The sequence below is a fragment of the Dromiciops gliroides genome, chromosome 5 (genome assembly GCF_019393635.1).
Source record: "Dromiciops gliroides isolate mDroGli1 chromosome 5, mDroGli1.pri, whole genome shotgun sequence".
In the NCBI taxonomy this organism is placed as follows: domain Eukaryota; kingdom Metazoa; phylum Chordata; class Mammalia; order Microbiotheria; family Microbiotheriidae; genus Dromiciops; species Dromiciops gliroides.
The window spans coordinates 131,586,436-131,600,698 of NC_057865.1; the positions used below are offsets into that span (position 1 = coordinate 131,586,436).

At 38.3% G+C, this 14,263-nt stretch overlaps 1 protein-coding gene across 4 annotated transcripts in view; it reads left to right on the plus strand.

Moving 5' to 3' along the window:
- Positions 1–14,263, plus strand: part of WNT2 (Wnt family member 2) — an 80,356-nt gene that overhangs the window by 9,117 nt on the left and 56,976 nt on the right. For all 4 annotated transcript variants that reach the window (XM_043969140.1, XM_043969143.1, XM_043969144.1 and 1 more), the window contains one exon: positions 2,957–3,234. In XM_043969140.1, the coding sequence (XP_043825075.1) occupies positions 2,957–3,234 (278 nt within the window). The remainder of the gene's footprint in view (positions 1–2,956; positions 3,235–14,263) is intronic.

Consider the following 14,263-nt stretch of genomic DNA (forward strand, 5'->3'; position numbering starts at 1 on the left):
TAGAGATGTTGGGTAGTTAGGTGGTGAAATGGATAGGGTACTGGGCCTGGAGTCAGAAAGACCTGAGTTGAAATCTAGCCTCCTCTCCTTACTAGCTGTGTGACCCTGGGCAAGTCACTTAACACCATTTGCCTCAGTTTCCTTGTCTGTAAAATGAGCCGGAGCAGGAAATGGCAAACCATTCCAGTTATCTTTGTCAAAAAAATTACAAATGGGGTTATGATTGAACAACAACAAAAATGCTATATTGCTCTTTTACTTGTTTGTTAAACATTTCCCATTTACATTTTAATCTGTTACCTGTTGAGAGTTTGATCCCACTGGCCTAGGGCACTGAGAGGTTCAGTTGACCTTCCTCTGGTTGCATAGCCAGTATATGTCAATGGCAGAACCTTAAGATTGGCTCTCTATCCACTACCCTGCAGTCCCTCCTAGAGCAATCTGGATTTGCAATTAATTTCATAACAAGACTGAACATACTTCATCGTGTTTATGAACCCGGAATAAGCAAGTTAGGAAAAGCTTATTTTTTCCAAACCACCATCTTTCGGCAAGATATATTAGTCTCTATTTGACTTGTTTTACAAAAGAGCTGAATTTCACTTAGGCCCTTTGTAAGTCTTAACATAAGTTGGGATACCTTTTAAAAAATGACATATGATCATCACATTCCTCTCTGGGGAGCACAAACTGCTACTTATGGCAAATATTCACACAACTTATTTTCACATAACTACATGGAAATGTTCTATTTTTTTGAGTTGTTGGATTTGGGGGGTTGTTTTTAAAGACTGAGGTAAGTGTCATTTAATATGGTGAGGATATGTTTTTTCTGATTTTTAATAATGAGGCTAGCAGAGCAAATATTATAAAGAATGTATAATAAATTTTAGCCCTGAATGACAAATGGGAATGAGCAGTGCTTCAATGTAAAATGGTGGTTTGTTCTCCCAGATGTATGGTTCAAAAAGTCACACTTCTTGGCGTACCTATTGGATCACCTAATGGCTGTCTGTTTTCAGCCTTCCAATGGCACTGGGTAGTTCAGCTTCTATTCTGGTTGTTAATATATTTACTGTGGCAACCATTAATAAAAAAGCATGCTAATAACAATGAAATACAGCACCATTTGAAAAATGAGGTGCACAGGGAGCCCTAAAGAGTCTTATATCTGTCATTATACCACAACACTGTATTATGAGTTACTACAGATTATTAAAATAATTTAATGTAGTTATTGCACTGAAATATGTACCTTTGAGTCAGTAAGTGAAAGTAGACTTTGCTCTAATAAAGAACAATTCTAAGAAAGCACAACAAATGGCTCATGCGCAAGTCTAATTATAGGTAGGAAATTTGTTTTCTTCCAGCAAAACCTAAAAATTTCATGACTGTCTTTTTCGGACCAGTAGCAATGGTTGCCACAGTAAATATATTAACAACCCAAGGAGATGCAATGGTTAGTGCAGTCATTCCAGAGTAAAGTCAATTCACCTTACTAGTTAGCTATAGCAAGCAATTCAACAATTAAGCCTTAAATATTGTCTTCTCTAAACTGTGGTATGGAAGTTGAGGTGGAGACAAAGTTCTTTAGTCTTCAAACAAGAGAGGGGTTCCTGGCTCCTCATTTTAGTCTCGAAGGCTCTTCTTTCCCCAGCCATTTGCTTTAAACACAAGGTTTTCGATTCAAATCAGTTTCCATATCTGTGAGGTCACAAAAAAGAAAAAATGAAACAAAGCATATTTTGGAAGGTAGCAACAGAGAAAGGCTTCACCATGGATTTGGGGGGCTAGAAGGCCCTTGATTCTCCCATTTTTCAGACGAGAAAGCTGAGGACCACTTTTGTATACTTTTCAAGACCTTTAGGGATACTATCAAACCAAACTATATTTTTGTTTCTCATTGCACTAATGTATGTCATTCTTGTTCAGCCATGTCCAACTCTTCTTGACCCCATGAACCATAGCACACCAATACTGTCCATGGAGTTTTCTTGGCAAGGATACTTGAGTGGTTTTTCATTTCCTTCTCCAGTGGAATAAGATAAACAGAGCTTAAGTCTTCCTGACTCCAAGTCCAGTACTCTATCCACTGAACCATCTAGTTGCTTAATGCACGAATGTATAGCTATTATCCAAAACCAGTCCTATTGCAGTCCTATTGCTTTGCTTTATTAGGGGATTCATAGAGGTATTGCCCTGCTTTAAGAAAAGTGCATGAATATGTACTTATCTTGATACAAACTAAACAAACAGGATGATGATCAGTTGAATCATAAAAGGATTCTTCTTTTTTTTCTTTTTTTCTCTTTCTTTCTTTCTTTCTTTTTTTTTTTAGGCAGGACAATGAAGGTTGAGTGACTTGCCCAGGGTTACACAGCTAGTAAGTGTCAGAGGTTGGATTTGAACTCAGGTCCTCCTGAATCCAGGGCCAGTGTTTTATCTACTGTGCCACCAAGCTGCCCCAACAAAAGGATTCTTTACAAAAAGATTCCTCCTCAGCATTTGAGTAGTGCTTTGTAAACCTTAAAGCACTTTATAAATATTAACAATTATCATTATGGTGATGATGATGAAATCATGAGCTCCTCCAGAGAACTAATAATGAGATTTGACTTGATATGCACATAACTTTTTAGGGACAAATTCTTTACATAAAGTAAGGGAAAAGGATCAAAACATCCAGCAATATGTGGGTTATCAAGGAGCACCAATACATCAGGCTAAAGTCATACAGAGATAGAAATATCAAACCGTTTTTTAAATTTTTTTCTTTTTTGGTGAGGCAATTGGGGTTCAGTGACTTGCCCAGGGTCACACAGCTAGTAAGTGTTAAGTGTCTGAGGCCGGATTTGAACTCAGGTCCTCCTGAATCCAGGGCCGGTGCTCTATCCACTGTGCCACCTAGCTGCCCCGAAATATCAAACCTTTTTAAAGATGACCATTTTGATTACAGGTAGTCGAGAGGCCGCCTTTGTGTATGCCATCTCCTCCGCCGGAGTCGTATATGCCATCACCAGGGCCTGTAGCCAGGGAGAATTAAAATCTTGCTCCTGTGACCCTAAGAAGAAAGGAACTTCCAAAGATAGCAAAGGCACTTTTGATTGGGGTGGATGCAGTGATAACATTGACTATGGCATCAAATTTGCCCGAGCATTTGTGGATGCCAAGGAAAGGAAAGGAAAAGATGCCCGAGCACTGATGAACCTTCACAACAACAGAGCCGGAAGGAAGGTAGGCGACCTGCAATTATTGTACATTTTATAGACTCTGTCGCAATTGTCAAAGCATTTCATGAAAACTTCTCTTTGAATTTTCCTCCGTAGTTGCCTAAAAATGCAGACATTGAGCCTGATTTTTCTTTTGCTGAATAGGCCCACACAGAGGCAGGCACCATCAAAGGAGTAGGCTAGAAACATAGACTCATGAGCAACATGGGTCATGTCAGCTAAACTATCACAATCAGCCCAAAAGCAAACATTTCCATCAATCTTGGTTGTTTATACCAACAACCAACACGTTTTCTAGTGTCCCCTATCATAGGGTATCAAGCAGGTAGGGGCTTAGTGGTTGTATGGTGTAACGATTGGAATGACGCCACCTGCTGGATTCTTACTGTAGAAGAGTTCTGCCCATGAAGCGAAGGTCTTTGAGGGCAAGACCAGGAGTCTTTCCTTTGGCGGGAGGAAGTGACGCGGACTAGTGGGAGGAGGAAGGAAGAGACTGGCGCTCAGTCTCGCTCTCTTTCCTCTGGACTCTGGCGGAGAAGGGAGCTAGAAATGTGCTCTCCCTTTAATAGATAGGAATCTAGGCCTTTCTCTCTCTCTTTACCAAATTCTTATTCTCCTTAATAAATGCTTAAAAGTCTAACTCTTGCTAAAGCTTATAATTTATTGGCGACCACTCATTAGATATTTTAGACAGTTTAGCTAGAATTTTAGCCCTTAACAATGGTCCAATTAGGGCTTAACCAGTTTAACTTTATTTTTCTCCTTTGAATAGGCCAGATCCTTCAGTTATTTTCATTTAGATGCTGAAATTGACATAGGTGTTCTGTGGTCATTTGGGGACCCATATAACCTCCAAAAAGGCAGGGATATGACATGGCAAATCACCTAGTCATACTTATAGGAATTTTGAGGCATCTACTCCAGGATCTCTCATAGAAGTTACTATGCATGTGTAGCATGGTCATCTCCATAGACCCTCTCATTCCTAGGCTATCTCATTCATAAGTCTTCTTTCTCTAACAGACTTAGAACTTACTAATATAGAAAATGACCGATTTTTTATTTACTGTAGTGAATGAGCTCATGAACCAGAGAAAAGACATGACCCCAAAATGGCATAGTAGGCCCTGTGTCCAATAGCCTTGAGGTTCTTGGGTCACATTGGCATGATCTATAACATTCCCATTAACCCCATCTATCTGGCAGTATGATTGAAATAACTTACCACATAGCTGGATTTCTGCTCTTTATTCCATTGTATAGACAAGCCACAGCTGACTGGGGTGACCTAGTGTTGTAGTCAGAATTGTTCTATTATTAGTTTCACTGCTAAGCAGGTAGACACAATCATCATCTTTGACTTTCCTCAACAACAATTTAAGAATGTGCTAGGGAATCATGTCTAAGAAAAGTCGACATAAAAATAAAAAGATCTCAGTGGGGCTTTAATGGAGAAAAGAAATAGAGAAGGATGAAAATCTGTTTGGATGAAAAACCTTTTACTGAGCCCATAGAGAAAGCAAGTCTGATTTAAAGAAACTTGGAAAGAAAAAACTCTTGGTCAGCACAAAGAATAAGATGAGTGTGGCCTGAACTGTTTACAAATAGTACCTTTCTTATTTTTATTAATTTATGGACATATGGTGATAACTGCCAAGAATATAGACTATCATTGTGCAATTCTACAACTACGGGCAATTACTTGGTTGTGCAACGGGATGGAAAAAATGCACATTGACCTTTTCTTTGACATTTATACAGTTAAGTATATAAGTTGTACAGTACAGTGTTTTTGAAGGAGATGTGCTGCTTACTTCTTCAGGGCTGTGTCCACAAACATCTTACGCTGAATGTTTGAAAAGGAAACATACCTGCATATGTGTCAGAGAAGAAACTGACTTGCGGAACTAAATATCTTAATTCTGATGAATGTATATCATCCACTGTGGTAATTGTAAGTTCTGGAGGACCAAATATCCAGAGCATCTTATTTTCAGGCACAAATAGCTGCTAAGATTGAGCTCTCATTTTGTTTCCCCTGTAGTTCTACAATTAGTAGGCTGCTTCTGATATTAATAAAAATACACATGCAAACTTTTAAAAATATTGGTTCAATTCACAATGGGCAGTTGCCATTTAGAAAAGGAGCCTAATTTCAATAGATGTGAAATTTAAGCGTTAATGGGCTGAGAGGAAGCATGGCATAGTGTAGTAAGCAGACAACCTTGGAGACAGAAAGATCTGGGTTCAAGGTCATTGGACCCAGGGCCTAGAGTGCCACTTTGGGGTCATGTCTTTTCTCTGGTTCATGAGCTCATTCACCATGATAAGTGAAAAATCAGTCATTTTCTATATTAGTGAGTTCTAGGTCTGGCAGAGAAAGAAGACTTATGAATGAGACCACCTCAGATATATAGATAGATGTAGAGGTAGATGTAGATGTAGATGTAGATGTAGAGGTAGAGGTAGAGGTAGATAGAGATAGAGGGAGAGAGAGAGAGAGAGAGAGAGAGAGAGAGAGAGAGAGAGAGAGAGAGAGAGAGATAGGCCACGAGTTCCATAGTCCTTGTTCTAATCCATTTTTCTACCTCTTGAAAGAAGAGGCAATATGGCATAATAAAAAACGCATTGGACTTGGGGTCAAGAATACCTGTGTTCAAATCCTACCACTGACACTTCTATTTGTGACTTTGGGAAAGTCACTTAACTCTTGTAAAATTAGTCATTTGGACTGTAGCACTTCCAAGGTCCCTTCTGACTCTAAAGGTGTGATCCTGTGTGATCCTACTGTTGCTAAACCATACTAAGAAGAAAAAGGATCCTATTTAAACAAACAAACAAACTTCCAGAGGGGGCATTCCATCTCAGAAATTCTTTTCCATGTCTTAAGAAGCCATACTGTTGAAAAATTCTTTCTTATAGCTAATACCAGTTGAGGTATATTTTTAGCCCTGGGGAAAATAATTGATAAATATTTTCTATTTAACAGCCTTTCATGAGATCAGAATTGTTTTCTAAAGTAATCGTCCAGCCTACTTTTCTCTAGATGGGCTAAATCAGGTTGAAGATAACTGACAGGCCTCAAACCCAGAGATCTGGGGAGATGTCTGCCCCAGGCATATGAAGACACCCCCCTCACACTCCCCCACACAAAGAATGGGATGATTAGAACAATTTGTTCCAAGCAGGTGCTGTGGAGCACTTAGAGTTTAGTCAGACATCAAAGACACAAAGGTCATCTACTACGGCCCAAGCCTCGGCCAGTAATCTTGACTTTTGTCTTGCCACTGGACTCGGATGTCTATAGAAGTGAGGCTGATGACTTTATGTATCTCTGCCTCACTTAAATTCACAAGCAAATCAAGACATTGCCCTCTGATGTCATTGGTCTTCTTTGAAAACAACTAGAGTAAATAATTCTGGTCTTATTGTCTGTACCCCCTTCCCCTTTTTTAAGGGATGACATTTTAAACAATTCTATGTCTAAGCCCAGAGTCTGACCTTTGGTCATTCTGGAATTTTCCTTAAACAGGTAATTATTCTTGATTTCCTCTCTATAAAACTTCCATAAAATTTATCCCCCACCTCATAGTGAATGTAACTTCCTATAAATCATGCTTAGAGGTTTTAGCTCTGTCTACCAGAGCCAGTAGGAACTGAATCTGTTTCTTTCTAGTTCCTGTCTGAAAGTTCCTGTTCCCACTATCTGTGGGGTCCTGTCTAAGTCCCTATAACAGGAGTAAACTAATTACATCAAATCTGAACTTCCACTTCTGATGGGATCTGATTATTCTGCGGATTCATTCTTTGAAAATTTGTAGAGAAATTAGCATATAGTTCCCATTTTCTTTAAAAACCAGGGACCAGTAGCATCAAGAAAAATGACCCACCTCTACTACATTTAGAGTTTGGCTTAATAGCATATCAGAATACTATGAGACATCAGCACCTTTAAGTCAATAAACATTTATTAAGCACCTACATTATGCAGAGCATTGAGCGAGGTAATGAGGAGAATAAATACATCAAACATAGTTACAGAATGAGGTAACACATACCTGGAGACCTTGTTATCAGGGAAGTTGAGGCTGGTGGATTTCTTTAATTCAGATGTACTGAGCTATAGCTGTAAAATCTATCTGGTGTTCACACTAAGTATGGCACTAATATGGTGAGCCTCTATGATCAGAGGCTACCAACTTACCTAAGGAGGGGCAAACAGGCCCAGGTAGGAGATGGAAGGGGTCAGCACTTCCATGGTGATCAACAGTGAGGGTCAGGCCCATGAATGGCCACTGCACACACTTCCAGACTGAGAGAGAATGGGAGACCTAGTCTCAAAAAACCCCACAAACAACCTACTTTTTTCAATTTAAAAATAAATAAGCATAGTCTGAATTATCATGGAACTTCCAATCTAGTAAGAGGATCACATAAATCATGATATTGCACAATAATACATGGTAAGTAGGTATCTCCGATACACAATAGTATTAGAGAGAGGCAGAACTAATGCTATGGGAGTCCCAAGAGGAAAGAGCATTACCTGAGAGGGTTATTTTAGGAAGTTTTTATAAGAAGTGTCCTCTTATTTGGACTATAAAGAATTCAGAAAGGAGAAAGGAAGACAAAGAACATTTCAGGATTAGATGATGGCATGAGGAAAGTCAAGTGGTAGGAAACACATGGATAAAGGACAAAGAACAGTGCACTTTGTCTATTTTTCAGCCTATAGAGCGGGGAACAAGATGGCGCAGACCTAGCAAGGTTAATGAACACACAGAAGAAAACAAAAGGTTCAGGAGAGGATACAAAGAGGGCCACTTTGTCACTCCCTTGTTAAATTTAAAATACACTTTTAAAAGCCAATCATGTGTAAAAGAAGACCACAGTTTCATATGAAAGCCTACTTTTGTGTATTGGACTATTTATATTTGGTGATGATTATTAAGTCCATAATTTAAAATTGTTATATTAAACAAAAAGGGTAGAGGGCTGCCAGATTGTGGAGGGTCTTGAATACTGATGGAGTTTGGTTTTTATTCCGTGAGCCATAGGAAGTCTCAGCTTTTTTACCAGAAGGATTGCATGGTTAGCTCTCCACATAAGGAAGATTGGTTTGGCAGCAATACAAAGGACCAATTAACAGCAGGAGGAGGTGAGATGGAGAGACCCATTGGAAAACGATTTCAATAGTCTGAGAGGGAATAAAAGAGGGTGTTAGGGTGGCAGCTCTGTGAATGGAGAGAAGGGGATCTATGTGAGAGATGTTAAAGGGGTGACTGCCCAGGTAGGAGAGATGATAGGGAGGGAGGGGATAAGCATTTATACAGATCCTGCTATGTGCCAAGCACTACGCTAAGCACTTTACAAATATTACCTCATTTGGTCCTCACAACAACCTGGGAGACAGGTTCCCATTTTATAGTTGGGGAAACTGAGGCAGATAAAGATTGAGTGACTTTCCCAAGCTGAATTTGAACTCAGGTTTTCTTGTATTCTGGTCCAGTGCTCTATCCACTGAGCCTCTTAACTACTTCTTCTTCTTCTTCTTTTTTTTTGGTTTTTGGGTTTTGGTTTTTGGTGACGCAATTGGGGTTAAGTGACTTGCCCAGGGTCACACAGCTAGTAAGTGTTAAGTGTCTGAGGCCAGATTTGAACTCAGGTCCTCCTGAATCCAGGGCTAGTGCTCTATCGACTCTGCCACCTAGCTGCCCCCCTCTTAACTACTTCTAATGACAGATAGGGAAATGTCAAAGACAACACCAAGATTTTTAGTATCAAGGTCTGCATATATTGTGGTGTCATTGGCAGAAATAGTGAAATCAGAGAAACAAGTTTAGGGAGAAAGGTAATAAATATCCTGAGAATTGGATGTGTTGAGGTTGAGGTGATACATGTACATGGATATGTCTGAGAGTCAGCCAGAGATGGAGGTCCTAAGATAAGAAGAAAGAACAGGGCTAGAGCTACTACTCACTGAATAAAAAGGGGAAAAATGTGAAAGAGTTGGATCTTCTTGTATGCGACATGCATTTTCACAGAAGAAATGTAGATAGTTTTTTGATGATAGAAGACTTTTTAAAAGTATAGGAATTTGGGACATTTGGTATAAGCAAATAGTGAAGGTGTTAAGTTAAATCAGGAGTCTTTGATCTCATCAATAAGGGTGAAATCTCTCTAATGGTGTGTATCATAAATTGTCTATATTGTTCTATTCTCTGCTATTCTTATCCCTCTTCCTCCATAATCCTCCACAGAGAGTATCTCTTCTCCTCCCCTTTCCCTGCTCCTCCCTTTCCTCTTCTCTCAATACATTGGAGGTTTTCTTGTAGATAGTTGACATTTCCTAAGTTCTGCTCTAATACTTGTGCTGTTCATGTTTTCTTTTGTATCCCCAGTGCCTGGCCTATAGTAGGCAGTTAATGAGTGCTTGTCAGTTGATTAATTGATTAATGATATATGACTAGCTGACATCCTTTCCCATCATACATTTCTTTGGTGAATGTTTTTATGTCACTTTTATGTTCATCATTGGTATGCGACTGCCTGCTTGTATCTACCATGTCTCTCCATTACTTTGTGGATCACCCCACAATTTTGATTCCTTAGAAATCAAAAGTTCCATTGTTTCCAAGCATGTAACTTCAGTAGGAAATATTAGTATTAAAAATATGGGCATTTGCATCAAGATGCAGCTTGAGATCACTGAAAACACTAAACAAGTTGCCAAATGGAATCCAAAAAGCTTTTTTTCCATCAGATTCTTGACTCAGCTATTTGTCCCTATGTAGGTCCTGTCTAATATATATGTACTAATGAACTATCTCACTGAGTTGTCCACTCACCTACGTCATGCACTATGCATTCTTTATCCACTTGTTTGTTTGGGGTTTTTTTGGCTTTGTTGTTGTTGTTGTTTTTCTGTGTGAATTGCTAGACCAATCTCTTTGGAGTGGCTATGATTAGCAATGAGAAGACAATGTCCATGACAATGGGAAATACCTTTGGAGGATTTATGTCTTCCAATTTTATGCCTTGTTTGGTATAATTAGGGGGATTGTTAAACAATGTTACTCTGGTTGGATTGATCAAGGAATCTTACATGATATTAAAATATACACAGGAGACATCTTGCTGAAGTGACTCAGTCAGTTAAATTAGTATTGTTTTTGTTGTTATTGTTTAAATCAACAAGCAATAAATACAGTGGGATCCTATATATTTCCACACCCTTCAATTACATGACTATGAAAATGTGTCTGCTGTAGAAAATCATCTCTGAAAGCCTGTCAGTTTCCTTAACATATTTTCATCAAGTATACCCTTGATTCTCATAAAGATTTCATAGAAATGGACATGAAAGGATATCAGTAGATAGTTTTGTTGATATTTTTTCTTTTTTTTTGTAACATGACTGCACATGATCCTTTTTCTTTTCTTTTTTTTTTTATATCTTCCATTTGTTATATTTTGAAGTCTGACTCCTGAGCCACTTCAAACTTGTATCACCTTCACCACATATTTCCTCTGTGTATAAATATACATATTTATTCAGGTCCAATCACTGTTCCCCAACTTTATCTTCATTCAATGCCATTTATATTTCCTCGTGTAGTACTTTGGTATAGTTACTCAAAACTCAAATACTTCAATTATCATTAGTGCTGAAAATAGATTAGAAGCACTGGAAAAATCTGTCAACAAAAATACCCGTGAGCTATGGTCAGAGCCCAGTAGAAATTAGGCCAGATTCTGAATAGTAATACCAATAATAGTTTACCTTTATTAGTACTTTCCAGCTTATAAAGCTCATAACAACCTCCTGAGCTAGATATTCTAAATACCATTATCCTCAATTTAAAGCTAAAGATACTGAATCTCAGCAAGGTTTCCAAAGGGTCACATAGCTAGTAAATGTCAGAACTGAGACTCAAACCCAAGCTTTTGTCTTGAAATAATGGAGTGCAGCACTATTACCACACTAATGCTCACTGCCAACATATACATCATCATTATTACACCTATTAAGTATGAGAAGGGAAAAATTTGGTTACATTTTGTTTGTTGAAAGGCATTTTGAACCTAACTCTAGGACAAGTTTATATAATTTCCTCATCATAATCCTCCTTTTTCTCCTCCTGAGACCAATAAATGTCAATCTCTGACACCTGGATAGAAAATTACTATACTGGACATTTGTCTTGTGGATAATAAAACAACAAAAAATTGAATATTATCACCAAAAATTTTAGATAATGTCTTTTTTGTTCATAAAAGTCCTAAACTCAGCTTGGATAATGAACCAGCACTGAATATTGTCATTTACTACCTTTTCCACTTTGACGGAAATTGGAAGGAAACTTAATGTGATTTTAGTTTACATTTTTCTATTATAGACTTGATAATTTGTGTTTTTTGTGTATTTCCTGTCCAGATCCTTTATCTACTCATATTATGTAGAATGGCTCTTATTCTTTGTATGTTTGAGTCAACCCCTTGTAAACTTTAGATGTCAGACTTTTAGCTATAGGATTTGATGCACAAATTTTTCCTAGTTATTTTATCTCTTCTAATTCGGGATATATTGATTTTATTCTAGAAAACATTTTAATTTCTATATATTCTTTCTCTATTATAATATCTTCCACGTCATTGTTTAAAAAAATAATGAGGAATACTTTTTGGAAATATTATTCTGTTCTATTTTTAGTATTTTATTGAACATTCCTATATCAATGTTCATTAATTGCTTCATAAATGGTCATTGAATTGAATTGCTAATATAAACATACCTCAAAATACATTTGTCTCTAAGCAATTCTTTGGTTGCACCTCATAATTTGTTATAGAATTATTGTTGTGATGTTTTATTCAATATAATTCTATTGTTTCTTTACTCGGACTCAATCATTTTGGAGCAAATCATCTTAGTCTCCATTTAGACTTTTATCTTTTAATCACATCTCCTTTATTAATTAGTATTTTAATAGCATGAGGTCTTAAAAAGTAGCATTTAAAATGTCTGATCTTTACTTTTATTTATAAGTTCTTTATGCCTCAGATTGGGGTCAATTTTCATGATTGTATATTTGAGTCAAGAGGAAATTTTTTAATAAGCCCATTCATTTCTCTCAATATAACAATTAAATCTCATTTTTTCACAATGCTCTTCAATTTTATTACTTATTTCTCATCTTTGTTTAACTCAGCAGATTTCCAAAGTGACATTTTTTAAACTTTTTACCATCTAAATCCTATTGTAATTCAGTTAGTTTCCTTTAAAAAAAAAAGGTGGTTTGTTGCGGGGTGGAGCCAAGATGGTGAAGATGGCCAGATTTGCCTGGGAACTCTCAAATTCCCCTTCAAACGACACCTATAAACAAATTCTGATGTGGCAGAATCCACAAAAGGATGGGCTGAAATAATTTTCCAACCCAAGACAACTTAGTGTGCTGGCAAGAAAGGTCTGTCAAACCAGGGTGAGAGTGGAGTGTACACCAGACCAAGCTGCACCCATGCAGGCCCCACACCAGCAAACCAGCAGCAGGCCTTGGAGGCCACTAAATGGGCTGCCTCTTCCAGAACCCTCAGCCCACAGATGGCAAGGACTGGGGGATGTGAGTCTGACAACTTATCAGAAGGAGATTACAGGGGTTCCTCTGCTGGCACTGGGTGCAGGACTCTGTTACATTGCCCATAAGTGGTTTAGGGTTGCAGTCCCAAGCTGAGGAGGAGCACTAGCACACCGTAGCTTGTACCACAGTAGAGCAGGAACATTCCTCATAGGCCCAGGGCAGAAAAGAGGTTGCTCACAGACCAGAGCACAGGCCAGAAGAGTGGTAAAGACACCCCTCCTTAGGTCATATCACCTTGGAAGAACTGAAAACTTACAGATGCGTCCAGAACTATTTCTGAAAACAGCTACACCAAAAACAACAATAACAAAAAATAAATAAACAAACCTGAAGCTTAGGACAGTGCCCCCTCTACCTTGGGAATGGGGCTCAACTTTAATATAGAGTTAAAAGTCAAGAAATAGGCTAGAAAAATGAGCAAACAACAATCAAAGAACTCGATCATAGAAACTTAATATGGTGACAGGGCATATCTAAACACAAACTCCAAAGGAGGCAACCAAGTTAAAACTGCCGCATCCAAAGCCTATAAGAAAAAAAAAATGAATTGATCTTAAACCCAAAAAAGTTTCTTTTTATTTTTATCTTAATTTATTTATTTATGTATTTTTTGTGCTGACAATGAGGGTTAAGTGACTTGCCCAGGGTCACACAGCTAGTAAGTGTCAAGTGTTTGAGGCCAGATTTGAACTCAGGTCCTCCAGAATCCAGGGCTGGTGCTTTATCCATTGTACCACCTAGCTGCTCCCCACCCCCAAAAAAATTTTTTTAAGAGCTCAAAAAGGATTTTAAAAATAAAATAAGAGAAGTAGGAAAAATTGGAAAAAGAATCAAGGGTGATGCAAGAAAATCATGAAAGGAATTAAAAGAGGCACAAAAAATACTGAAGAAAATAACCCTTTAAAAAGCAGAGTTGTGAGGGGCAGCTAGGCAGCACAGTAGATAAAGCACTGGCCCTGGAGTCAGGAGGACCTGAGTTCAAATGCAGCCTCAAACACTTAACACTAGCTGTGTGACCCTGGGCAAATCACTTAACCCCAATTGCCTCACCAAACAAACAAACAAACAAATAAACAAAAAAGCAGAGTTGTGGATCTGTCCTTTGCGACTGGGTCTGGTGCCAGGCAAGGGATTGAAACCTATATCTTCAGAGCTGAGACCATCAGAATCCTCTCCCAGTGCATGAGAAGCATCCTCCAGGGCTGCCACAACCCATCAGAACTCATAACTGAAATCACCACCTCATGCACATACAGAAACCAGGAGTGCTGACTGACCATTCATTATGAGCATGGATTCTCCATAGCCACTGAGCCATAGGAGGGCGCCTTCCCCAAGACAATCATTCAGGCTCCCTGTGAAAAAGCTAAAAATGTCTTCAGATGATGGCATCAG